Here is a 27481-nt window from a genome sequence, read left to right as displayed (position 1 = left end):
TCACAATAAGCATGTATTATCACCCTCATACTGTATACTACATCGATCCCTATGCTGACTGGATATTGGATCTTCATTTTGCGTAGCCTGTTCCAGTCTAATATATTAGCTGGTTGATATTAATTTAGATAATCACCCTCCTTCCTTTTTTATTTATTGATTACAGGTCCTACGGCAATGGAGAATTTTTTTCCCCTGTCTTGACCAGCTACCAGCTTACCAGCTCTACCTTTTAAATGAGGCACAGTAAAGTGGCTTTGACCACTTTGCTTCATTGAAACTTTTTCCTCCTTTCTCCCCTTGATTCAGAGTTATACTCTTGTTTTATTAAAGGTCAGCTATTTTTCACAACCAATTGGCTCTCTTCCGCCTGTTTTCTGCTTTTTTTTTCTCTCCTTTTTCTCTTTCCTATATTTTCTTCCTTTTTCTTCCTTCCTTCTTTCCCTTTTCCCTTCCCGATCCATTCCTTCTCCTCCCCCTTCTTTTCCTCTTCCCCTCCTCCCTTCCCCCTCCCCAACTTCCCTCTCTTTTCCCTTCCTGTTTTTTTCCCCTTCCTTTTCTTCCCATTACCCTCCCTCTCTCTCTTCATTCTTTCCTGCTCTTCCCTTTTTTTCTTTCTATTCATTTTTCTTTACCTCCCTTTTCCCCATTTTTTTCCCCTCTTTTTCCTCTTACCCCCCCCCCCTCTTTTTTACCCCTCTGGTCTTTCTGCTTTTCTTCTTTTTTTTCTTTTTCCTCTCTCTGTTTTTATGTTTTTTTCTTCTCCTTTTTCTTTTTCCTTCTTCATTCCTGTTTTCCAATTGACTGTCATGGGTATATTATTTACAAATATATTGCCATTATTCATCTCAGGCATCCTTCCATCTCTTGCACGTCCCCCTTAGCTGCCGCGCAGGGGGTTCGTGGTGCCTTGATTTCAACCATGCTTCGGTCCTAGGTAAACGACGTTGCTCTCTTGTCTCCCCCCCCCCCCCCCCCCCTTTCTCATTTCCCTCATATATAAATTTTGTCTTACACATTGTTATACTGTAATATCTGGTATTTATTATCCCAATGATTGATTACAGATATTCTCCTGATGAAGCGCAAAATGACGCAAAACTTGTTGAGAACAATGATATCCGTGGGGATCCATCATATCCTGATCCTCACCAATAGAGGACATGAATCCTGGTGACATACATAGATTGTTATTGCATATTCCTTGGATATCCTATGTTTTTAAGCTTTTTTTTTGTATTAATAAAAAAACTATTTTTATAAAATTTCGAGTATATGCTGTTTAAGCTGTACCGAGATAGTCCTTTGTCAAATTCCCCTGTGGTGTGATCGAGTGGAGATCGATCCCCCAGTCCTTTTTTGCCCTGCCTCCCAGTAATTGCCATAATATGCAGACAGAGTGCTCAAAATAAAGGTTTTATTGGAGTTCCATGCCTTCTGCTTGAATTAAACTTCAGTGAAGTCATTTGGTGAAGAATGCAACACAGACTGACATGTAACAATGCCATGTAGCCTTCTTATTGATCAGCAACAAAACGTTCAATTCATTAGTTGGAATGAAATGGACAGTTATAGCTCTCTGTCCATCCGTGGGTCTGTCCGGAGATTGACCTCCACTGGGAAGTGGTCACTGACCTCCAGAGCCTGTGAAGAAAAAAACACTTTAGGATTTGCATTTTTCACTAAGAAAATCTGTGCCATGCATAGCTTTCAGCTGCATTAGGTGGACTTGCTAGAAGTCAACCTAGAGGTGCTTAGAATTGTAACCCCTTTCCATAAAAACTCAGTCAAACACAGGATGGATTTTATGTTGGAACAGGAATGGGCCATCCCCAAACTGTTCCCACAAAGTTGGGAGCATGAAAATGTCCAAAATGTCTTGGTATGCTGACACCTTAAGAGTTCCCTTTACTGGAACTAAGGGGCCATGTCCAACCCCTGAAAAACAACCCCACACCATAATCCCCCCTCCATCAAATGATTTGGACCAGTGCACAAGGCAAGGTCCTTAAAGACATGGGTGAGCGAGTTTGGGGTGGAGGAACTTGACTGGTCTGCACAGAGTCCTGACCTCAACCAGATAGAATACCTTTGGAATGGATTAGAGCGGAGACTGTGAGGCAGGCCTTCTCGTCCAACATCAGTGCCCGACCTCACAAATGTGCTTCTGGAAGAATGGTCAAACATTCCCATAGACACACTCCTAAACCTTGTGGACAGTTCCCAGAAGAGTTGAAGCTGTTACAGCTGCAATGGATGATGGCACTGTAATTATTTTAATTAAAAAAAAAATCATCTAAGTACCCTTTTCCTAATCAATATACAGCTGTCCCATGACCCAGATCCTTACCAGCCTGTCTGCAATAGAGTAAAAATAAATCATTGATATCAAACTGTTTTAAATTGTCATACAAATCTATATTTGAAATCAAATCTTTATTTTTTGGCAATAACATGGTGTGGGCAGATTTCTGCCAGTCACAGGCTGCATCAGCCCCTCCATCCTGTGTCTTAGAATAAGAGGGAGGTGAAGTCTCCATTAATCAACATGTAATATCCCACCCCTATTGTGTTTAGCTGGTCAGTGGGTATGAAGGAGGAGTGGGGGAGTGAGCTGTCATTTACCATTGTGTATTCGCTTGCATGTGTGACTCTATAGTCACATGGACTGCTCAGACGTGCTAGGGAGGAAATACTCAACATAGAAACTCATGGAAAGCTGAGCATGTGCAGAGTTGCCACCACTGCTGCAAAATCCCTAGCTGCATTGGAGACATGGAGAGAAGGTGGAGATACTGTAGAAAGCAACGGGATCAACCAGTTTTTTTTTGCAGAATACAGAAAATGAATCCCATAGTGACTGAGTGAGTATGGACAGCATATAATACACCTTTTATTGATAGTTTTTATGATGTGGGTTTATTGACACTTTAAATTTAGATTCAGGATGAAATCTGCTTTGAGTTGAGGAAGAACCTGCATATAAGCAAATCTTTCCCCTTCTCTAGAAGACTATTTCTGCATTTATATGCAGCTAACTAGGGTCCACAGGCCCGGTGCGCTGTCAATTTAATGATTTAGGGCCGTACCTACAAGAGTCGCAGTTGCAAGCCGGTCCCATGTTCCAGGGGGCCCACGCGGCTCCCCGGTACACCTGGATAGGAGGCAGTGGGCAGCATATAAAGGAATTGATCCCTCCATTTTCCTCCTGCAGCTGCTGAATGCCCGCTTCTCCTCCTCTTCCTCCCACAGACATTCAGCGCCTGCAGGAGGAAAATGGAGGGATCAGTTCCTCTATATGCGGCCCTTGCCAACCCTCCTATCCATTTTTTTCTGCTCAACACTTTAGGGTAAAGAAAATTTAGTTTGGACGTAGAGGGATGGTGGTGTACAAAAATGAGGGTCCGCAGCCACTATGGGACCAACTATGACACCTGAAGATCCAGACCTGCCAGATATATCAACCATCAATGGGGACATCTAAGGCTGTCCTCAAAGTGAGAGCAAGCATGGGGAGGAACGGAGGCAGGCACGACAAGTTTCAGAGGCTCTGCCTGTTTTTTTTAAAGCTGCCCGAGGGTGGGGAAAGATGGTTTTTAGCCAGCCTGTGAGCAGACAATTGTCTGCCAGCTTTCATAGAGCTGCCGAACTTATGGAACTACAGTGACCAGCATAAGAAACAGTTGGACAAACATATAGCATGTCAGTTGGGGAGTATTTTTTTTTTTTACAAATGAAATGTATTCATCAGGGACATTATAAGTGGACTGATTTGACATTGTAATAATTAAATAAAAAATAAATAGATAAATGACAACATATCCAATTTACAGTAAAACAGGTAAGTACATATAGAGAATAAACTTCATAAAAGCCACCATAATAAATGGGTGTAAAAGAAGAGGTGAAAATAAAAGTTGAATAAAAGCTCAAAATTAAATGCACCCATCCACAAACATGGACATACATGTATACAACATGGGCTAAAATTTGCGCATATCTACAAAAAAAACTGTGTTTACTATGCTTCAGTTTGTGAATGAATGGGGATCTCTGTTCAGAGCTATTCTTGTCCATTCATTCTGTGCAGCTGAGGCTGCAGAGATGGTGCTTGAAGGCTGTATCCCAATCTCCTTTCTCTGTCTCAAAGGTGGAACATCAGAGTTCTGTTCAGACCCCTGATATCCCACCAAAAACCCCCAATGGTGCTCCTAAAAAAAATAATATTGTAAAAAAAAAATAAAATAAAGTTGTATAAAATAATTAAAAAAAAAAATAACAAGAATAAAAAAACTACTAACGCCAGTGGCGGAACTAACAGGGTCGCTGTTCTGTCATTGGGCACGGAGGGAAGCTCCAGAGCTGGAGGTCAGGGGGACCCTAAAGGTCCTAGTTATGCCTCTGGCTTTACACCCTATAATGAAGGTTTGCTACAAATGAGAACATTTATGACAAAACCCAACAAGAGTTACTCCTACCTCTTCTTCAGAGAGCACAAATTTTTTCTGGAAGTTGAATGGTTTGGCAGATCCTGGTATAATTGCTTTGAGGAATTCTTCTCCATGTACAACAATGCTGTGTGAATATAAAGGAAGTTGGTTATTTCAAATACTTCAGGACCAGAATTAATCCCATTTCTTTCTATCCCTGTATTTACCGGTCATAGGCACAATGTGTTTTTGTGTTTACTGTTGTGTCGTCTTTATCACTGATCAGCCAGTGGAAAGTATTACTGCTCTTCCTTTGAATATTCCTCCATTCCTCATTCGTCACGTAGCCACAAGCTGCATTCAGATCTCCAAGAAGCATAACACTCTAAGATCACAGAAGAATGTAATACATTATTTTCCATACAAAAGTACCTATTGCTGTAGTCCTGTTATAAACATTCCTATGAATATCTGAACTATATATTAGCTTGTACACTTGCCCTGCTGCACTGGGAATGTGGGTTAAATCTACACCAGGGCTCTATTTGCACAGCAGCTGTGTATTTTCCCTGTTTGTGTAGGTCTCCACCTTCCAACAATGTAATCAAGTATATAGGAAGATACACAAATATATTTTTTTTTAATACCGTAATTCATAAGTGTGTCTTATTATTACCCTTCTTAGCCTTACATAACATGAACCAGACTGGGAGAGACAGATGTAGCAATTGTTAAAGTAGTTCTTCAAAGTAGAAGTCCATAACCTAATATGGGAGTTGTGGCACCTTAACGAAGACCCACCCTGAACGGATCTCCTCTGATTTTGCTCCCACCTTGGTCGCTAGGTTCTTACCGGGGATCTGGAATGTTGTGGCAGTCTCCTTTTCCCTCCTTTTTATTTTGCTTCTGCTGTTTTTTTTCTTAGTCTCCATTTATGGAATATTTTGTACTCAAGTTTTTAGGCTATATTTATTGTATAGCACTGAGTTTTCTTTTGATACTTAAATACCAGCACACTCCCAACTTTGAGCTGTGATCAATTGCGATTTATGTTGGTGTACTTGTCTAGTTGTTTATGTCTTTTACTCCATTTTGCTAATGTTTTATGTATTATTATTTGGTGTGCTTTGACTGCAAAATGTCTGTTTGGAATACAGTGCATGTATCTTTTTATTTTTCCTTTTTTTCTAAATTCTTTATTAAAAATTGGTAATGATTAAAAAAAAGTGGTTCTTCACTCTGAAAACAGAAAAATTTAAGAGTCAGCAGCTACAAATACTATAGTTGCTAACTTTTTAATAATAGGACACCTACCTCTCTAAGGATCCAGTGCTGTCCTCACCCAAGCCGCCTCTTCAGCCACCTTCGGGTCCAGGCGTTGGCATGTTTACTTTAGGAAGCTGGCTGTGACTGCTTGCGGCTTCGCAGCTGGTTTTCCACTGTGCATACACGAGCCGCGCTGTACCTTGCGAATGGTCCCACAGACTGAATGTAGACTTAGCAGGAGCTCTGACCTTCCTGCTCTGCATGCTTGCTGTAGACCAGTTATTTAGGAAGTATTGAATTCAGAGGATCAATATGATAGCTGATCAGCTATTATTTTCAGGCACAAGTTCGCAATGGCCGCCTTACATACCTTTAAATAACATACTGCTAGTAGAAACATCTTCCACCTGTCAGGGCTGGGCTCAGCCCTTCCTTCTCTGAGCTGGCCGCTCAGCTGTCGGCTAATTGCCAGCTCCCATCTCTCTCCACAGTTACCCACCTGTTGTTGATTCTGATCGTCAGTCCTGCCTACTTAAAGTCATCCAGATCACTTGATCTCTGCCTTCACCTTTGTCAACATCACAGAGACTTTCTCCTGTGTTCCTGTTGAAGACTTGCTCGGCTGACGTTTGTTCTGGCTCCTGATCCTGCTTGCTGTACTACTACGTTTATCTCTGGTTCTCTGACATTTGCTTGGCTGACTACCCGTCCCGGTTACTGAACTCTGGCTTGTTTTGACTACGCTTACTCTGTTTACCTTTTTATTATTATTATTATTATTAAGCAAGTGTGATTTAACTTTACTTCTGTCTCGGTCTGATTCATGGTTCCTGATACCACTAAAACTGTTACTAGGTTGTGTGCCTGTATGACTTTCGTTGTTGAGCCTAATCTGGCCCTGTGGAGGTTAGGAAAACAATGACCTATAGAACAAACATCTCCATGCCTACCTCAATTCTCCAGCGACTCTTCACCTCCAACATGACCTGCAAGAGACGGTTGATCTCCTTGGCTGCTTCCCTTGGACAAGTGTGATGAGACATCAGGGCAAAGTCTTTAATAACTGTCACAAAGAACATTTTAAATTTTGACATGTTTATCAAGACGTACTACTCATTGAAAAAGCATTTGATGGAAGCTAAAGTGGTCCTACTGCAGTACTCAGGGGCAGTCTGTCACCCAATATGCATTAAAGTTTACTGCCCTGGATTGAACACTAGCCTGGGCCATGTGAGAACCATTTGCTCCTTCTTTGTAGACCTTAGCGATTTGTGTTTTGTTGATGTGACCTTTAGCAGACATAAACTGACCCCTAATTTCCCTAAATGCAGCCTGCTGTTATATTTGAGATTGACATGCCTGTTCTTCACAGAGACAGCAAGAGTCAATAACTACAACCTACCAGTCCTTGGTGAGTGGAAGCGGACAACAAACGGTTCTCTTGCAAAGGCCTCAGGGTGATCTGGATGTTCTTCCACATACTGATACCAGTCGACGACCTTTACTGAGTCAGATCTGCCAAGTAAGGAGAGCCATAGTTACAACTCTAGGTGGAGACAATTGCAGATCTGCAGCAAGTAAATTGTGCAACTTGTAGGAGTTATTGACAACTACTAAAAATGATGTTGGTCCAGGACCAAGCTCACTCTTTACGACCCCATCATTTACATAAAACAATATTTAAATGTTTGTCAACAGCAGTTTGTATTAATGTAAACCTTTCACAGATCTGGGAAATTCAAAATAGGCATTTTGTGGAAAAAATATTTAAATATTTATATTGATGTAAGCCAACTCTCATCCTTTCTAAACTACTGCCATAGTGGTTATCTATAAGGATATACATGCCTCCTTCATGTAGCCTTACCTGGCTCATCATTGCCTCTCATTATTGTCCACCTGTGTCATAGGTGGAGACCTTTAGTTCTCCCATATAGAGGAGTGTATGTCTCCCATGGTTCAGAGAAGCAGGATCTCCAATTTTATGGATAGCGTAGGACCCACTAACTATGGGATACTTTGTCGCAGTAAGTGGGCTTAAGCACCATAAAGCAATATGGTGTGACCAAATCCCCATATTTTTTGAAAATGTTTAGGTGTTTTAAATAGCCTTGCAGGAGGTAAATGTCTTTTTTGCATGTGTGCGCTGTAATATTTTGTTATGTTTTATGGTCTTATGGCTGCACCAGCTTTAATGCATCTTTTAGGGTGTGCCCCCCCAAATATCTTTGTTTGCTTACCTGTCAAATGTCTCCCATCTGTCTGTTATGAGACCCGAAAAACTGCAGATTTTGTGGGTGTGGATTCTTGCCATACACTGTGAGACAGCTGATTGGAGGAAAGGCACACACCCCCCTCCACATACATCCATTTTATTTGGGTACATCATCGCACGACTACGAAACTGTCAGTTAAAGTAACACAGTGCCGTGTCACAAAAAATGGCCTGGTCAGGAAGGAGGTTAAACCTTCTGGAGGTGAAGTGGTTAATAACAAATTTAGCTGGAACAGTAAAACGGATATATACTCAAGATCATCAGTTTCCAACAGTCACAGACCACATGGTCCACCAGGCAATTCACAACCATGAGAAGACCCTCAGTGATGGCTGACGCTTTTTGAGGGGAGATCCCCCCTTCTTCAGAGCCAATCCACTGCCTTTTACCCCCTGGGCCTCCTTGTTAGTTCTTTAATGTGATGGGTGGTGTAATTGGCCAATAGGGCGGTCAAATGGACAGGGCCAAGATATTGATTTTTTTTTAAAGAAAAATATTTAATTCTGTATAACTTCAGCTTCCTTTAGTTATAGCTCTGATCTCCTAATTGTTTTGATGTGGGTTTAAAGTAATTGTAAAGCCTGTTTTTTTTTCAAATTAAAATAACACACATGTTCTACTTACCTGCCTTGTACAATGGTATTGCATCGGGTGGCCACAAACCTCCTCTTCTGGGGGTCCTGCGCCAGCGATCCCGGCACCTCCTATTCTGTGTCTTCCCCATAGCAACACAATTGCTGTGGGGGCAGACACGTGGACAGGTCCAGCCCCACCCCCTGCACCCCTCCCACTGGATTTGACTGATAGCAGCAGGAGCCAATGGCTCCCCCTGCTGCCGAGTCTACTGTGAGAATAGAGAAGAGCTTCTGCAGACAGGCACAGGGCTGGATAGAGATCTGACTCAGGTAGGTGTTTAGGGGTGAGGGGAGGCACAGACACATGAAGGTTTTTTACCTTAATGCACAGAATGCATTAAGGTAAAAAAAACTTTTTTGCCCTTAGAACCCCTTTACCGGAGTTGACCTCCTTCATGCATTTTTTTTACTATATGTTCAAGTTTTTGACAAATTAACCTAAAGGGTGTACTGGCACATACAGTATACACCAATCAACCAATACATTATGACCACTGCCAGGTAAAGTGAATAATATAGATTTTCTCATTACAATGGCATCTGAAAGTGGGTGGGGTATATTAGGCAGCAAGTGAACATGTCCCTGAAGTTGATGTGTTGAAAGCAGAAAAATGGGCAAGCATAAGGATTTAAACGACTTTGACAGGGGCCAAAATATACAGCAATGGTTAGATGACTGGGTCAGAGAAACTCCAAAACTGTAGCTCTTGTGGGATGTTCCCGGTCTGCAGTTGTCAGGACCCAACAAAAGTGGTCCAAGGAAGAAAAAAGTGACCTGGTACAGGGTCATGGGTGGCCAGGGTTCATTGATACATGTGGGGAGTAAAGGCTGGCCTCTGTAGTCCGATCCAAGAGAAGAACTACTGTAGCTCAAATTGCATAAAAAGGTAATGTTGGTTTTAATAGAAAGGTGTCAGAACATACAGTGAATCACCGTTTGTTGCACATGGGGCTGTGTAGCTGCAGACCGGCCAGGGCACCCACAATGACCCGTGTACACAGCCAAAAGTATCTAAAATAGGCACGTGAGCATCAGAACTGGAACACAGGGCTATGGAAGAAGGTGGCCTGGTCTGATGCATTCAAAAATGGTTTGAGGAACACAACGAGTTTGAGTTGTTGACTCCACATTCTCTAGATCTCAATTCAATCAAACGTCTGTGGGATGTGCTGGAAAAACAAGTCTGATCCATGGAGGCCACACCTCACAGGACTTAATGGATTATCTACTGATGGTTTGGTGCCAGATTTCACAGCATACCTCCAGAGGTCTAGAGTACTCCATACCCTGACAGATTATGGTGATTGGACATGATGTTTTAGCTGATTGATGTAAATTGGGGTCATGCTTTTGTTGCATTTGCATTTGGGCATTTTTACTTTTGGCTAGAGTGGGGAAACACCCTTTGCTGGCTTTTCATTACTGTCTGTATTCAATTTTGTAATTGGAACATAAACAGAAGGCAAAATCAAACATGTTACTGTTGTCACTGAAACAGGAGGTGAGGGGAAATCACCCAGAAGGGGTACCTGTTCAGGGGATAGCTGTCAATAGCAAAATGCTTCTCGCTTTGCAGGACTTCCACTTACATCCTGCCATGATTCTGGGACTGAAAGTGAAAGAAAATTTCCAGATGGGGAAAAAAACAAGAAGATTGTAATGCTACCTTATTTTAACCAAATCTAAAGCAAAAAAAAAAAAAAAGTTTTGACTTGAGTTCTTCTTTAAAGTGGGTGTAAACCCCATTCATGAAATTTGAGCTGGAGACATCTTTCTAGTGTTTACTTTTCTCTCTTCAAAGCCTTAAGTCCCGTGGCTTTCTCCTGCTCCGTTCTTCTGTTATCAGCATGATAACTTCTGACAAGTTCTCCGTCAACTGAGATAAAACCAGGCTGAGATTTGTGTCGGGGATGATGCATTTTCACAGCACAGCTCTGCATTGTTTCTTCCTCTTTCTGCCTATATGGAGTGGGGGTGTGTGCCTTTCCTCCAATCAGCTGTCTTACAGTGTATGGCAAGAATCCACAACCACAGGTGAATCAGGAAGAGAAAATTCTAACAGGACGTGCACTTTCTAAACAGTATATAAAGCTGAAGACAGCAGATATACATGTAAAACGAATGTAGGAAGATTTGTTTAATCCCTGTGTATTATCTTGGGCTGTTCACTTCACTGGGTATATGTAAGGGTTTACATCCACTTTAAGCCTAGGTTCACATTGATGCGATTTGACATGTCAAATCGCATGCCAAATCGGTGGCTATTGCCGGAAATGGCACCGTCCGAATCAGTGCGGCGCCGACTTTGCAGCACAGCACCAAAAGTAGTTCCTGTACTCCTGACTTTGGGGTGCGATTTGTATAGACATCTGTGCAGCAACCCATACAGATGTCTCTGAAATCGCCCCCGAAGTCAGACTGACATGCAGATATGAAATTGTGCGAGTTCAATCCCGGTGCCAGTGTGTACCTAGGCTAAGGAAACATCTACCTCTACCATACCTGTAGATGAAGACAAACTGCTCTTTGTAGCTGTTCTTTCCCAATCTTTTACTCTCCACATGTTTGTAATGATGGATGGAGTCATACCTACAAAAAATGAAAAGGAGAATTTTGAGACCCAGCAGCACAATTATGTAAGAAAGTATTTAAAGTACATAAATACACAAATACATCACAATCACAAGTAGTTTTTGAAATCTAAAAGTGATGAGGAGAAATAAAGATAAAGAAGAAAAAATATAAAGGAAATGGTATACAGTGAGTGGACATTGAGGAGAGAGAGGATTCAAGATGGAAGGGGAGCAAAGATGTGTGCTGGGAGGGGAGATTTTTAGGGGAGGGTAAGCATGCAGATTAGTGCTTGATTTTTTTTTTTTGGGGGGGGGGGGGGGGGGGGGGGTTGACACATAATGCTCATACATCTTTTTTTGGGGGGGGGGCAGTTTGGTAAGTTCGCCCTGGGCTCTAGATGACCTTGCTCCAAGTCATACATCCCAGGAGTTTTCAGGAAGGGTTTTCTCAGCTAAGCACACCCTCCTGCTTGCATGCCTGAGCTAAGGGCAGATGGATTCCAGGAAGTAAATGCTATGTGAACCATCTGCCCTTATTCAAGATGGCCATAGGGGGTATTTTTCAAAGTGATTTCTCAGCAAAATGAAACATGGAAACATGGATGGATAAATGGGGGAGTTTGCTTTGAATAATAAAAATGAACTTACTGTCATTTTTTTTTGTTTGTGGTGCTCAGATGCAGTGTAGTTCTGCTTTAAAGCAGCATTAAACCAAAAAGCAAACTCTTATTACATTGCAACTTACCAATTCTTAAATGTGATGACTGCAGTTTTCTTTTTTTAGGCTTTCTTCTATTTCTATCTGGTAATTCAGCCAGTAAGTCTATTGTTTTTCAAAAGAACAATCTCTCTTTCAGATGTATCAGTTTACAGGGATGAGACCAACCATTTAACACGAGCAGGGGTGCTTATAATGATCAGCTTTTATTTATTCATATAAAACCTTTATCCCAATGGTAAAAAAAAAATTTTGCTGTAACTGATTATAAAGTTGGAGGTTGGCTTCAATTTTTTAGTGTATTCAAATCTGCTAGTACATTTAGCACTCCCCTGCCCCACAACTTACAATGCTGCTGTGCCTTCTGTGCTCATTCAGTCAGAGTGGGGGCACTCCAATACAGCTGGTCTGTTACAGGCCAGATCACCAGGTGAAAACAGAGGGAAAAAGCCTAAAAAAGACAAATCTAATGCAGTCACCATATTTAATGATTGGTAAACTGCAATATATTACATTTATGGTTGAAGCCCTATGGCCGATAGGGATATGGACAACATTTAGACTTAACATAAGACTTACAACATGAAATGGACCTGAAGTGTGCCCAAGGTTTAGAAATGGATGTTGTGAAGAGAAATGAATTCGAGAAATGCCCTGAAAAGGGGATGGGAGGATGGGTATCGTGCACAGGAAACCAACGAAGAGCACAGGCGAACGACTGGTTAAATACCCCCGGGCTCCTCCCATAAATTCAGGCCACCATATGGCCTTGCTACTTATGGTTGAAACCCTATGGCCGATACGGATATGGACAACATTTAGACCTAACATAAGACTTACAACATGAAATAGACCTGAAGTGTGCCCTGGTCTTATGGACGGTATACCAAAATAAGAGGGCAAAAACATTCAGGTAGGGATATAGTTTTTATTAGCTTCAGTTTATTTATTGAGCAAGTTTGGTGAATGCCTGTGCCATCTCCACGTGAGGATTGGGGATGTACCGGGCGAAGCAGGCAGACTTCCACCTGCCTAGTCTCTTAATGACGTGGTCTGGGACTCCGTGGCGGGATGCAGCCAAGGCTGCTCCAATGCGGAAGGAGTGACTGGAGTACTGGCTGGGGTTGAGGTGTAGGTTGCGAATAAGAATCCTTACATGTTTTACAACCTGGCAGGCACTCAAGGGTTTGACCAGAAAAGGTAGAAGGGGACTAGAGTCCGACTGTTCGGGCAGGAGTGACAGTAGGCGATTGAGTATGGTAACTGGGCACCAGATATCGTTGGTTTTATAGAGGTGGATGTCTACCCCGGAGCCTGCCTGCTGAGTTTTAGAAACTGCAAGGTGGAAAAATGGTCCTGGTAGTGAACCAAGTGACGTGTTCGTAACACTTGGCCGACAGGGTTGCTGCAGGGGAACTTGCTAAGCCGCAAGAACCCGTAGTAGGCTAGGTATATGGCCGCTTGTAGGACCAGGCTGGGGAGAAGACCAGATGGAGAAGTAGTCAGGATGCTGGAGATATCCCTGAAGATGGCACTTGTTATAGCCAGACGTTTGGCATTGACTATCAGTTGTTGTTTATGGATGCCGTGTAGGATAACTCGGATCGCAAGTACCGAAAGGGGGCTGAGTGAAGGGACCTATGATGAAGTCTCGCTCCAGTTTGGCCTGTAAGAGCTGGTCTATGGCCTGCTCATCAGTGGCCGCTGAGCGGAGGTTCCTACATTCGTAGGTAGTGTGGGGCAGAGAGATAAGGCCGGTGTGAAACCCTGTTGTGAATCCCTGGATAAGGAAGGTGGCCAGGGAGGGAGTGGGGTGTGAAGTGAGATAGAGCCCAGGCCACAGGACATTAACTCGGCCTAGTCATGATTTCTTTTTTTGCTTGACCTCGCATAAATTCCTCGGATGTGCCCTATGGCATAGGGTGCAGATGTGGAGCAGGTAGCATTGGCTGAAGTTACATGAGCCATAGTTGCAGATAGCTGCTCCTCCTACGGTCCGAACAGGGTGTCTGAACTTGTCCACCTGAGGCGTCTGTACAGGGGCCGACGGGCCTTGAACTGCACCGGAGCTGGAGGGGAACTGGAATGGGCGACTGACTGTCGCATTTGCGCACCAGGTGGCGGTGTGGGTAGAGCACTGGCAGATAGCGCACAGTGGTGAGCGCAAGCCGGCAAAGTGATGGCAGAACAGCTCTGTGTCCATGAGGCTCCAATTGGTGCTTATCTGAAATTGTGTGAGCCTGGCTGCTGCCTTAGCAGAGAAGGAACGATGATAATCGTAGAATGAAAAGCCTCCGTACTTATAGCCCAGGTCTACGTCAGTGTGCAGGTATAAGTCCAGCTCTCTCTCCTGCTGGGGGAAGCTGAGCATAGGACATCCCTCAGCATGCCGAAGGCCAATGTAAATTCTGGGACGGACAATTTATGATTGAGCCTGGGGTCTTTGGCCTTAAGGACCACTGACACGTCTCCCCAGGTGTAAGCCTGGCTCTCTGCCAGATCGTAGACTGAAATGAGGAGAGAGGCAAGGTTGATGTCCTTGCCAACCAGGATGTATTTTCTAATGCTGGCTGGAACCAAATGGGATGGGTAGACAATGGGATTCCACCCTGTGGTACCTGCAGGAAGGGGTGTCGGAACTTGAACTGTGGTCAGGTCAGGGATAGCAGTGGTCGGGCGAGCCTCCAAGAGTGCTACTCTGGTTTGTACATCCGTGACCGTGGTAGACAGAGATGGTGTGGAGTTGCGAGATGGCAGAGGATATTGATTGGAGGGACACCTGCTGGGTGCTGGGCCCTGCTACGGCTGGCGGAGGGAAGAGAGGCATACCCATGAGCTTCAGTTCTGCAGTCAATTTGGGGATAGTCCATCCCCTGAGGGACTGCATGCTGCCGCTCTCTGAGAACGGAGAAGGTGACAGAGGGGCCATGAGGTCTTCACTGCTGGCCTGGGACATGGCTCTGGGTGACTTGTGCCCTAGATACGATGTCCTGTCTTTAGGGTTGAAAGTTGGTCGACCGGAACCTAATGAGGGTGACATTAAATTCAAGTTTGCTTCTTTTCCTAAAATAGGCATACGTGGGGGGCGTGGCCTGACGCATGGAGTGGGAAGACGTGCAGACTCTGCTCTACAGGGCTTCTCCGCACCACAAACTGCTGCCAAACCGGACCAAATGGGGAAAAATAAGTACAGGGACCAGAAGGGAGCAGGAGGATCCCATCCTGGAGGGGATTTTTTTACCTGATCTTCGGCCGCGGCCCAACGCCGGCCGGAATCCAAGATGGCGCCTGCGCCTCCATCCCCAGCCCTAGACACACTGGCCGGTTCTCAGGCACCCCACCCCACTCCTGGGACACAGGATGGCCCCCTAGACGCTCCAGGAGCCACTCTAACACATCCCTAGGCTTAGAGGATGGATGGGACTTAGAATCACAGATGAGATCTCTGCATAGCTACATGCGTTCTCTCCCCAAAAAGGCTGACTTTGAACAGTGTGTTAAACGCATAGAGAAAACTTACAAGCAGGAGATATCTGAGCTTTAAAGGGACATTGGTGTTCGTTTTGAGGACATAGGAGCTACCACTGAAGGCCTTCACGCCACAGTACAGACACATGAGGAAATACTCAATTCTCACACAGTCATGCTGCAACACCTAGCGTACTAGCAAGACGACATTGAGAACAGAAACAGGCGTAACAACATCCGCATACGCAGAATCCCTGAATCTGTGGAACCCAAAGATTTAAAGGCAGCAGTCACAGACATCTTTAATCAGCTTCTACAATTGCCTAAAGATAATCCCCTTGAACTTGACCGGGTCCACAGGACCTCAGGCCTCAGGAAACCTGATCCCTCATTTGTACGCGACACTCTGTGCAGAGTGCATTTTTACAACATAAAAGAATCCATCATGCGTGCCGCCAGCACTCAGGACTCTATCCTCTTCAACACTACCCCGTGATGCTTCTGCCTGACCTCTCACGCCAAACTTTAACCATGCGGAAAGCTCTAAAGCCCCTAACACAGCTACTTCAATCACGTCAGCTGAAATACCAATGGCGCTTCCCCTTCCAGCTGCGGGTTCACCATGACTGCCATTTTCCGCACGCTAGGTGACCTTCCCGCATTCCTCAGCACCTTGGAGTTACCTCATGTATCTATCCCGGATTGGCCCTTCACTTCCACCAGCCATACATACCTCAGTGGCAAAAACAGAGCCGCAAACGACTCCCTGGATCTTCCTCTCACACAGATCCCGACGATTGATGTCCTCTAGACCAGCTGGTCATCCATTTTTTCTCTCTTTGAAAGCAGGAACACCTCCTGGGTCTACTCATAATCCCTGAGTACAACCTCTCCGAGGCTCACCTGATGTTCTTCTCCTTACCGAACACCTTCCAACAAGTTGCTACTGTTAGCGGTTATTTCCAAGTCGAAGGCTCTTCACTATTCACCCACGTTGGGACTCACTCATAGAAGACACCGGGTTCTTCAGTTCGAGGCTAGAATGACTGATCCATGAAAACCAGGAGAGGACTTAACCTAATGCACCACTCCCGTCTTTTACTACTACCCCCCTCCTCTATTACCCTGTTACTTGTCTCAAGGTGCTCCCATCTCCTTCATGCCTTCGGTTTCTCTTGTCAGACTCTAACACTTGTTTTTCAGGGACATGCATCTGAATGTGATTCGCAATCACTCTCATGGCAGGGGAACCTTACATCCATGCCTCGTTATTCTATGTTTGGTTCACATATTATACTTTGTTGTTGTCTTAACTTTTTTCCCCATTACAGGTTATTTTGCTCATACCTACCTCCTGCCCTGTGGAGCCCGGGGCCCCAGGGGCTCCTTCATGCTAACCACTAACCTCCACTTAGGAATACTCGGTGCTCACGTTTGGCACCGTACCCTGGTTTTGAGATGTTCCCCACAATATATTCTTATGTATGTTGTATTTATATATTTATGGTTAATTGGCGCCACCTAGTGGCCTATTCAAGTAAATTGGTTCATCCACTACTGTCGGGGTCCCAGCCTCCTGCACCTGATTTTGATAGACTACACAGTTCTGCTACTCTACTAACTTTGGAGCCTGGGACTCTCTCTTCTTACTTATGCTTTTATGCTAATACCTTTTCCTCCTACTTATCTCCCTCTAATTACTACCCATTCTTTTACCTCCTCCCTCTCCCCCCCTCCTACTGGCTGGGACTGGTCCCCGAGGGACTTCCAATACTTTATCCTTACTACCCTTAATCCCCCCCCCCCCCAATATGGCAGTCACACCACCACTTAACCTAGTATCCTACAACTGTAGGGGCTTTAACACCCCAGAGAAGCGCAGCCAGATCCTCTACTACTTTCACAAACAAAGAGCTAGCATCCTGCTATTGCAGGAGACACATTTCCGTTCTGGCTCCATACCCACGATATGCAATCGCCATTACACTACCTGGTTCCATAGTACTAACCCTCTAGCTAAATCTAAAGGGGTCTCCATTGCATTCCATAGATTTTTTCACCCTGAGGTACTTGACTCATGTATTGATGACAATGGACGTATTGTTTTTCTCAAATTAAAACTTAATAACTTTCTCTTTACAGTGGCCAATATATATGCTCCCAACATGGACCAGGCTCGCTTCCTTTCTACCACTCTCACCAGACTGTCCTCCTTCGTGGGGTCCCTGTGTTATCGTCGGAGGTGATTTCAATTTCACTTTATCCACGACCTCACTCTCACACATCAAGTCCCTTCTACACTCCCATCACTTAGTAGATGTATGGCGCATACACCACCCCACAGATAGAGATTTTACCTATTTCTCCATAGCCCACAACTCCTACAGCAGATTGGACTATTTCCTCATTTCACAATCCTTCTTAGATACTCCGTTACAGACTTCCCTGGGACATGCCCTCTGGTCTGACCATTCCCCGGTATACTTATCCTTTGCCCGACCCCCACAGTCAGATAGAGAGGCATCTTGGCGTCTCAATGACAATCTACTACGTGACACAGTGTGTATCGCTGAAGTTACTAAAGCGATCCAAAATTTCCGATCTGATCACTCCTCGGACACCACCGCCCCACTCAACCAATGGGAGGCCCTGAAGTGTGTGGTTAGGGGTGTTCTTATACAAAATGGCTCTCAATTAAAGAAAATTAGATCAGATGGCATACGGCCCCTCCTCACCACCATTTCAGATCTGGAATCCCTTCATACACAAACCTTAGACCCGTCCACCTTTGTTACCCTTTCAAATGCCCGTCGTGACCTCCTCCAATTACTAGACTCCCACTCCCTTATAGCCAGGGACCGTGCATGCAATTTCTATTACTCCATAGCCAATAAATGTGGTCAACGCCTCGCCAGATCATTCTCCCTAGATCCCCCCGCCACCCCATCATCACCAAACCAGACCAGACCAAGGTCTTTAACACCAAAGGCATATCTACCTCATTCAAAGACTTTTACTCCCAACTATACAACCTCCCACACTTAACCCTACACAGTCCTATATCTTCCTCTCAGGACCCAATGCAGGCCTATATCACTGAAATGGCGTTACCTATAATCGACCCCCAGGAATCCTCGGATCTAGATAGACCCTTAGCTGAACTGGAATTCCTGGGTGCCATCAAAGGACTAAAACTAGGCAAGTGCCCGGGCCCGGATGGCTACACCCCGAGGTTTTTACAAAGCCTCTGCACCTCTGCTCATACCATTCCTAACTAGGGCCTTTAACACCATCAACAACGCTCCCCTCCCCTCCAAAGAACTACTGTCAGCCAATGTATCTATCCTTCTGAAACCCAGTAAACATCCCTCCCAATGCAGCAGCTATCGCCTAAATATAGACCTTAAACTGTTTGCGAAGGTCCTCGCCAACCACCTCTCCCCCCTACTCCCAGGGATTATACCTAGAGACCAGGTCGATTTTGTTCCGGGCAGGGAGGCCCGGAACAACACTACAAAGACAATACATCTCATTTCATATATCCAACACCATCGCCAATAGGCTTGCCTTCTATCTTTTGATGCCGAGAAGGCATTTGGCCGGGTCAGTTGGTGATTTTTACGTCTTTCCCTTGAGCAAATTGGTTTAGGATCCACTTTCATCTCCAAAATCATGTCCCTTTACTCGCACCCCTCTGCTTCGGTCTTAGTGAATGGCACCTCATCAGAAGCGTTCGACATATCCCATGGGACCCAACAAGGTTGCCCCCTTTCCCCCCTTCTTTTTGTTATCGTAATGGAACACTTAGCATGTGCCATCTGCCAAAATGCCTCCATACAAGGTATCTGAACACCATCCGAACACCATAAATTGTCACTGTACGCGGATGAATTACTAATATATGCCCGCCAGCCCCATATAACCCTCCCCTCCCTCTTCTCAAAATTCAAACATTTCAGAATGCAGAGCAATTTCAAGCTAAACATTTCCAAAACAGAGGCCCTTAACATTTCTTTACCCGGATCTACCATGTCCTCACTCCGCTCCAACTACTCATTTCAATGGCAGACCAAGAGCATCTCTTACTTGGGCGTAACAATCCCTGTTAATCTTTCCAATCTTTTTGCATTAAACTATCTCTCCCTCCTTTCCCGTCTCCGAAAGGATTTAACTTCCTGGAGGGATAAAACTCTACCATGGTTTGGACGCATCAATACCATACCCTCAAGATGGATACCTTACCCAAACTATTATATCTATACCAAACCATACCAGTCACTATCCCTAAGTCCTTTTTTTCTGCTCTGCGCTCCCTTTCCATTCGTTTCATATGGAACAAAGGGCTATCTAGAATTAAATATAAATTACTCACAAGACCAAAATTACAGGGAGGTACAGGCTTACTAGATTATGAACTATATTACAAAGCCACACTTATAGCATGGAATGGTTCCCACAACCCTTCCAAAAAGCCTCGGTGATGGTCGAACAGCACATGTCTCCTGTCGATCTAAGGGCTCTCCTCTGGGGTTACAAGGGCAATCTCCCGGACTTATCAAACTCTTCACCACTAACCACAGCTGCCCTTGTGCTCTGGTATAGGAGAGGGTTGTGCGAGATTCTGTCTTCGGATCCATCCCTATTATCATCCCTATTTGACAACCCAGCCTTCCCACAAGGCATAGGGCTCAAGCTCTAGGTTCATTCCACCTCACCTCCTGGCATCAGACACAAACCTTCATCCACTCGGAAACGGAACTCCGATAATCCCGACGGGACCACACAACTGGCTCACCTCCCTACACCTAACAACCTTTACCAAACACCTATTTAGTTCATCCCAGATCCACCGCCCACTCACTGAATTTGAACACCTGGGCTCCCTTCAAGAGTTGCCCAGACACTTACTCTCACATATTTATAGTCTGATTCAGGCTCTCACACTAACTGACTCACCCACTTACACCAGGATATGGTCGTCAGACCTGGGAAAGACCATCTCCAGAGCGGAATGGCAGATTGCATTCCACTTCACACACAAGTCCTCCATCTCCTGTTACTCTCAAGAGAAGAATTTCAAAGTTATGTCGAGATGGTATAGGGACACCGCCACACTACAAAAAATATTCCCATCTACTCCATATACCTGCTGGCGATGCAATGCGGCCACAGGCACATATCTTCATGTCTGGTAGGAGTGTGATCAGATTCGACCCTTCTGGAGACAGGTATCCCAGGTATATGATATGGTATATGATGACCCATTGCAACTGACTCCTGAAATAGCCCTTCTCTCAATCCTACCAGGATCGATAACTTCCCAAAAACAGTGCCTGCTACACTTTCTTCTATCTGCAGCCCGTCAACTCATACCCCTTTTTTGGAAAACAACTACTATTCCCCCATTATCTCTCTGGGTCTCCACCATGAATGATATTATGCGTATGGAGGAGATGTTGGCACTAGACAATAATACATACGACAAATATACAGTTTTGTGGTCAGTCTGGCAGCGCTTCTCCTCCTCAGATACTCTGGCTGCTATGCTCCCTGTTCCCCCGAGCTCAGCTCCCTCACTGACCTGATCTCAAACTAAATTCCAAATTTGACCCTCAACTAATAAATTTGTGTCCTTCCTTCCCGGTCCCTGCCAGCAGACCCCCCTACCCACCCCTCCCTTCTCCTAACCCTTCTCTTTTTATCTTCTCTCTTCCTTTCTTTTCCTCTCATACTCTTTTATTGTTTGACATAAATTAATGGTATGACTATACCTGTGTTACTAGACACCAGTGTGGCTGTGGGCAATAGCCATTTGGCACGCTGATTATCACTGTCTGTAAACAATTTGTCAACTGTGCTTATTCCCTCTGTTACTTTTTACCAATAAAAACATTTTCAACCCTAAAATAGGCAAACGTACCCAGCTCATGCTCTTTTTTTTTTTTTTTTTTGGTGATGTTTTTTGTTTTGTTTTTTTACCTGGGGGGAATATTGTCCAACCTGGTGCAGGGTGGACCTACTGAACTTGACTGACCTGGAGTAGAAATGAAAGATGACAACTGGTGAAGGGTTTGACTACCTAACATGGAGAAGTGATTTGTAACATGTTTAAGCGACTGGTGCATGAATTTGAAATAAAATGAGTGAAATGTTTATGCCTTGATGGAGGTATGAATCGATGTGTCGCGACAAACTTATGAATCGAACTGTGAGGCACGTATTAAATGAGGCTACCGGGATGAAACGATGTCTGTCGGATGCCCCTAGGATTCGATCGGGTCGCAGCATGTGGCAATGAAATGAATAAAATGTTTGCCTTAGAGTGAAATGAATAAAAACGTTTTGCCATGACAGAGGCACGAATTGGTTGTGCCGCACCTGCGACTTACAGCGAACCGGACTCTGGAGCATGTATTGAAATGAGGCAAAAGAAGAAACACCAATGACCACCGGAACGAATCGGTGCATCTCGGATGCCACTGGATTTGGATCGGACCGCAGTATGTAACAGTGAAATTAATGAAATGTTTTGCCCTGACAAAGGCACAAATTTTTTAAAAAAATTTTTTCATGACAGAAGTACGGATTGGTCGCATCGCAATTGCGACTGACAACAACCGGATTCTGGAGCATGTACTGAAATGAGGCCAAAAACAACTGGGGCACACCAGAACATATTGGTGCATCACGGATGCGACTGGATTCGAATTGGAGCGCGGTATGTGGCAGTGAAATAAAATTGATTGCCATGACAGAGGCATGATCGGTCATGCCGCTGTTGCGACTGACAACAAACAGGACTCTGGAGCATGTACTGAAATGGGGCTAAAAATACCTGGGGCACGCCGGTACGAATTGGTGCATCTTGAATGCGACCGGATTCGTATTGGAACGTGATACGTGACAGTGAAATAATGTGCCATGACAAAGACATGAATTGGTGAGCCGCAACCTGCGACTGACAACTAACGTGACTCTGGAGCATGTACTGAAATGAGGCCGTAAACAACTGGGGCACACCAGAATGAATTGGTGCATCGTGGATACGACTGGATTCGAATCAGAGTGCGGTACGTGAGAGTGAAATGATTGAAATGATAGAAATGGTTTGAAATGGTTTGAAATTATTTGAAATGTTTAGAAATGTTTTAGCCTTGATATGGCACCGATCAGTGTACAGAAAATTCGCGAATGACATCGATTTGTCTGTGGAGCATAAAACAGTGGAACACGCCTAAACGAAGCGGTGTCTTCTCGTCGGTGTGAGATACGTGAAAATGAAGAAATGTTTGGTATGATAACGTTGCGAGTGGTTGGCAGACGTTGCGGCTATGTGTAGGGTTTTTTCGAATGATTCGTAAGTTGATGTCGAGGTTTAGTGACAAGATATCTAACAATGCGTGAAATGAAAAAGTCAACCGAAAACCCTACCTGCGACAGCCGAGCCAGACGCTTTGTATGTAACTGCGAACAGAGACGAGAGCCTCGAGAAATTTCGGACGCAGGAACTAATGATCACTAATGAGTTTTCGAAGAGTCGGCTTAGTGACGTCGTATCGCGCACAGGAAACCGACGAAGAGCACAGGCGAACGGGCTGGTTAAATACCCCCCGGGCTCCTCCCATAAATTCAGGCCACCATATTGGCCTTCTTGCATATTACATTCTTGGTTTAGGGTTTAACACCGCTTTAAAGACATCAGGAGAGGGCATATTTATATTAATGTATATGTATTTTCCCAGCATGCACTTTGTAGTTACCGGTTGAGTTCAGTCATAAGAGCTGGGACAGCTTCTCCCTTGGAATCTCTGACCTCTTGGATGGCACTGATGTCACAGCGAGACAGAATCTGTTAAAAAAGGAGGGTCATGTGCCTTTTTCTTTAAAGTGATTACATGTTATACTTACCTGCTCTGCGCAATGGTTTTACACAGAGCACCCCCGATCCTCTTCTTTTTGGGTCCCCTGTCAGCGGTCCCGGCTCCTCCCCCCTGCTGAGTGCCCTCAATGGCAAGCCTCTTGCTATGGGGGCACTCGAGCAGGCTCTCTCCTGAGCCGCACTCCTGTGAATTGTTCATCATTCACACACAGAGCACAGCTCTAACCGCCCCCGCTCTCTCCTCATTGGCTCACTGGCTGTGATTGACAGCAGCAGGAGCCAATGGCTCCTGCTGCTGTGTGAGCCTATGAGGAGAGAGACCCAAGAGAGCCGCTGCTCTCATGCACATAACTGGATTTAGATGGGGCTCAGATAAGTATAAGTGGGGGGAGCTCCACCCATTATCTTAATGCATAGAATCCATTAAGGTAAAAACCTTTTGCCTGTAAGACCGCTTTAACAGCAAAAAAAGGGTAATATTTGTGCATACATTGTAGAAAGTTTTTGCCTTTCGTCCTGGTTCACACTAGTGCGATTTGTCATACAATTAGATATTTCAAAACCGCATGACAAGTCACAGCCCATTTCCAGCAATGGAACCGTTCAAATCATTGTGACTCAAATCGCAGAGGCTTTGAGAAAGGTTCCTACTTTTTTTGTGATTTCACTGTGACTTGCATGGACTTCTGTTAAATTAAGTCGCAAACTGCAATAAAATCGGTGATCCAAATTGCACTGATCTGAAGTAGTGCGAGTTCAAAGCCACAATGGTGTGAACCAGGGCTTAAAAAGAACATCCAGAGAGATAATTAACTGTAAGAAATCTTTCACTGCTGAAGCTCATCCCACCACTTTAAGAATCAGCCATTTTGGTACATGATATTCAGTAGATATAAAAGCAAAGCCTGCAATATGCAGGTTTTGGCTTCATCCCTGCATATCCACCAATTCACACAGAGTATTTCCACCTCCTATAGCAGTGATGGAGAATCTTGGCACCCCAGATGTTTTGGAACTACATTTCCCATGATACTCAACTACACTGCAGAGTGCATGAGCATCATGAGAAATGTAGTTCCAAAACATCTGGGGTGCCAAGGTTCGCCATCATTGTCCTACAGTATAGCCTTGTAATCTACTGCAAAAAAGGTGACTATGCACAGAGGAGTTACTGTTCTTAGCTTGTCCCTAATATATTTTTGCAGGGATAGCTACATAATATTTTTCAAAACCTTTCTTACTCAGTTACAATTACCCACCTTCACTAGTGTGCCCATTATCTTCTTATTTGACGCTTTAGCTTCTCCAAAACTTTTGATGTTAAAAGCACAGATCTTGAAGGTAGCTGCAGAGATATGCAGACCCAACAGGAAAAGTAGAAGGACTGGAGTTTTCATCATGTAGCTGTAAAAACAAGAGCTTACAATCCAATACACCATTGCAACTTTACTTTGATAACTGAAGCTGTTTCTGATGAAGACAGTACTTACCTCCTAGAAGGGTATGGTCTCATTTCACTGAACTGTGTAGGCGAGAACTCCTTATTGTGTTTGTGGAACTTCAAAGTAGCCAAACTACTGATCGGCCATTACAACACTATCATTGTGTTGCTAAGTAAAAAAAAATGCTGGTATTATTTTAGTAAATGATAGATTGATGTAATTAACAGGGAAATATGAAGGACTTCAAGACTAAAAGATGAGTAACCATCAATGATGCCACGAATGTCCAAGGGAACCAGAACAACAGAATCCTCAAAACTCTTAAATACAAGATATAAAAATAACCTGAGAAATGCTTGGAATAAGTAGAAATGTCCAAATTAAAAGAAAAGATCCTTAGCAAGTTTCTAATTTAGCCATCCAGTATGTTTGGAGCACCAAAAAAGTTACTCGAACCAGTACAATACATACCTAAAATTATTAGGAATTCCAAAAAAATAAAGAATGTAACTCATTGAATTTAGATCCTTGTTATTGAAGCTTAGGTCACCAGAGGATTAGACAGGACAAAAACCAAGTCAATGGATGATGAATGATCACAGTCGACACTGTTACTGTTCAGAAGTAACAGGTTCATATACACACAGAGCAGGTCTGTGAACAGAGGACAGGGAGGTGCCTGCTGTGTCAGTGCTGGGTCAGCAGGCTCTGGAACATAAGAGAATGGACAATACACACAGCTGGAGCCTGCAGGAGGACCATTCTGCAATGTACATAACGTTTTTATAGTCGTCCCATGCGGTGTGCCTCATGACAACCTGGTGGCCACTGCCTAGAAAAGCTAAATTGTACTTAAGTCCCAATAAATTATTACATGGACTGTAGCAGTTATAAAATTCCTGTAACAAAACCTAATTTAATATACTATAAAGCATGGGACTTTTCTGCATTTCCTTAAAGCCCTCGTACACACAATTGGATTTTCGTCCGGGAATTGTGTGATGACAGACTGTTTGCCTAAAATCTGACCAATAGTGGCCAACTTTCTGCCAACAAATGTTGGATGGCAAGCTAGTAAATTTTCGGCAGACAGCAGTCTGTTGTCAGATTTTCCTATCATGTGTACACAAGTCTGTCACACAAAAGTCAGAAGTACAAACACAACATTAGCAGAAGGTGCCCAAAGGGTGGCGCTCAAGAACTGAAATTCCACGTAGTACGTCACTACGTTTGTGTTTGTTGGACGACAATTGTATACCGTTTGTATGCAAGACAAGTTCCTGGGACACGCCCTTCGGACAAAAGTCTGATGCTTTGTCTGCGGAAAATCTGATCGTGTGTACGAGACTTAAAAGTGTTATTTTCCCAACAGTAAAGTCCAAGTGCAATAAACAGCAGCTAGTCATCTTTTACTGAGCTGATAACATTGTGCTTAAAATCAGGTGATTGTTATAAGTGGCTAAGTATCATTGCTATTTTCATTGCTGATCATTTTCAAATTGTTTGGGCTATCACTTCGGTAGCTGAAAGGCAAAGTGGTCATTTGTATTGTGCCGTCAACTGATGCTTTCCAATAGCTTTCATCAATAGGAGTCTACTACATCTAGAATCATTTCATAGAAAGATAGATATGCTATTGGTGGAAACCTTAATACACAGTGTACCAAACTGATCACAAAATAACACATTTTATTTCAAATTGTTATCAATCATTTATTGTTGAGCTTTATGTAACTAGATGTGTGTACCTGGATAGAAAACTGATTACAGGAGTGCTTCCAAACTGTGGTAATAAATAGCGTATCTTCTGAATGGTCTGGAGTTGTGAGCGGGGATGCCCCAGGACTCTGTCCTTGGACCAATTCCGTTTAACTTGTTCATAAACAATATAGAGGTTGGTATAAATAGTTAAATTTCATTTTTTGAAGACAATACAAAGCTAAGCAGAGCATTGACTTCATAGCAGAATATAGAAACTTTATAAGAAGACCTTGATAAAATAGAGGAGTGGGCAAATACATGGCAAACAAGGTTCAATGTACTGTAGAAAAATATAAAGTACACTTGGGGGCTAAAAATATGAATGTAAGCTACACACTATGGAGAGAACCACTGGGGGAATCAAGGATGGAAAGGATCTGAGGGTTCTGGTAGATCACAGGCTGAGCAATAGCATGCAATGCCAAGCAGCAGCAAGCAAGGTTAGCAGACTATTAGCATGTATTAACCACTTGACCACTGGGCACTTAAACCCCCTTAATAACCAGACCAATTTTCAGCTTTCGGTGCTCTCACATTTTGAATAATTACTCAGTCATCTACAAAATGGTCTCCACAATATAATACCCACCCTATAAAAGGTTCCCCACCACTGCGCCTCAGAAAAAGTACCAACCTAACTGATAAAAGTCGATATACTTGTCTCACTATAGCTGCCACATAAACGTGTCTGATATACCATATATTTTCTATTATTTATCGTGTCTAATGTGTAGAGGTCACCCACAATAAAAATAAAAAGTGGCGCTTCCTAAAAAGATTAAATGAAAAAAATTACAACAAACACCTTTTAAAGTGACTACTCAATCTAATAATACACACCTATTTATAAGTGCATCATAAAAAATAAAAAATAAAAATACCATAATTCATATACATGCGTGGTGAACATCAATACTGCTCCAACAAAAAAATATAAAAGTATATATATATATATATATATATATATATATATATATATATATATATATATATATATATAAAATCAAAAATCCATATATATATGTTAAACGT

The 27481-nt window shown here is 43.6% G+C and overlaps 1 protein-coding gene across 1 annotated transcript; it reads right to left on the bottom strand.

Moving 5' to 3' along the window:
• Positions 1-1400: 1400 nt before the first annotated feature.
• LOC141108314 (deoxyribonuclease-1-like) lies at positions 1401-25297 on the bottom strand. The gene is made up of 10 exons (XM_073599815.1): positions 25160-25297; positions 24737-24856; positions 24506-24650; positions 23128-23216; positions 11111-11197; positions 7099-7211; positions 6647-6759; positions 4658-4815; positions 4479-4575; positions 1401-1644 (listed from the first exon to the last, which is right to left on the bottom strand). Exons 2-10 carry the CDS (start codon positions 24757-24759, stop codon positions 1570-1572), a joined length of 900 nt encoding a protein of 299 aa, XP_073455916.1. The 5' UTR covers positions 24760-24856; positions 25160-25297; the 3' UTR covers positions 1401-1569.
• Between the last annotated feature and the right edge of the window lie 2184 nt (positions 25298-27481).

This window comes from Aquarana catesbeiana, linkage group LG09 (genome assembly GCF_042186555.1).
Source record: "Aquarana catesbeiana isolate 2022-GZ linkage group LG09, ASM4218655v1, whole genome shotgun sequence".
Taxonomy (NCBI): Eukaryota; Metazoa; Chordata; class Amphibia; order Anura; family Ranidae; genus Aquarana; species Aquarana catesbeiana.
This window is presented reverse-complemented; position numbering and strand designations above follow the sequence as displayed.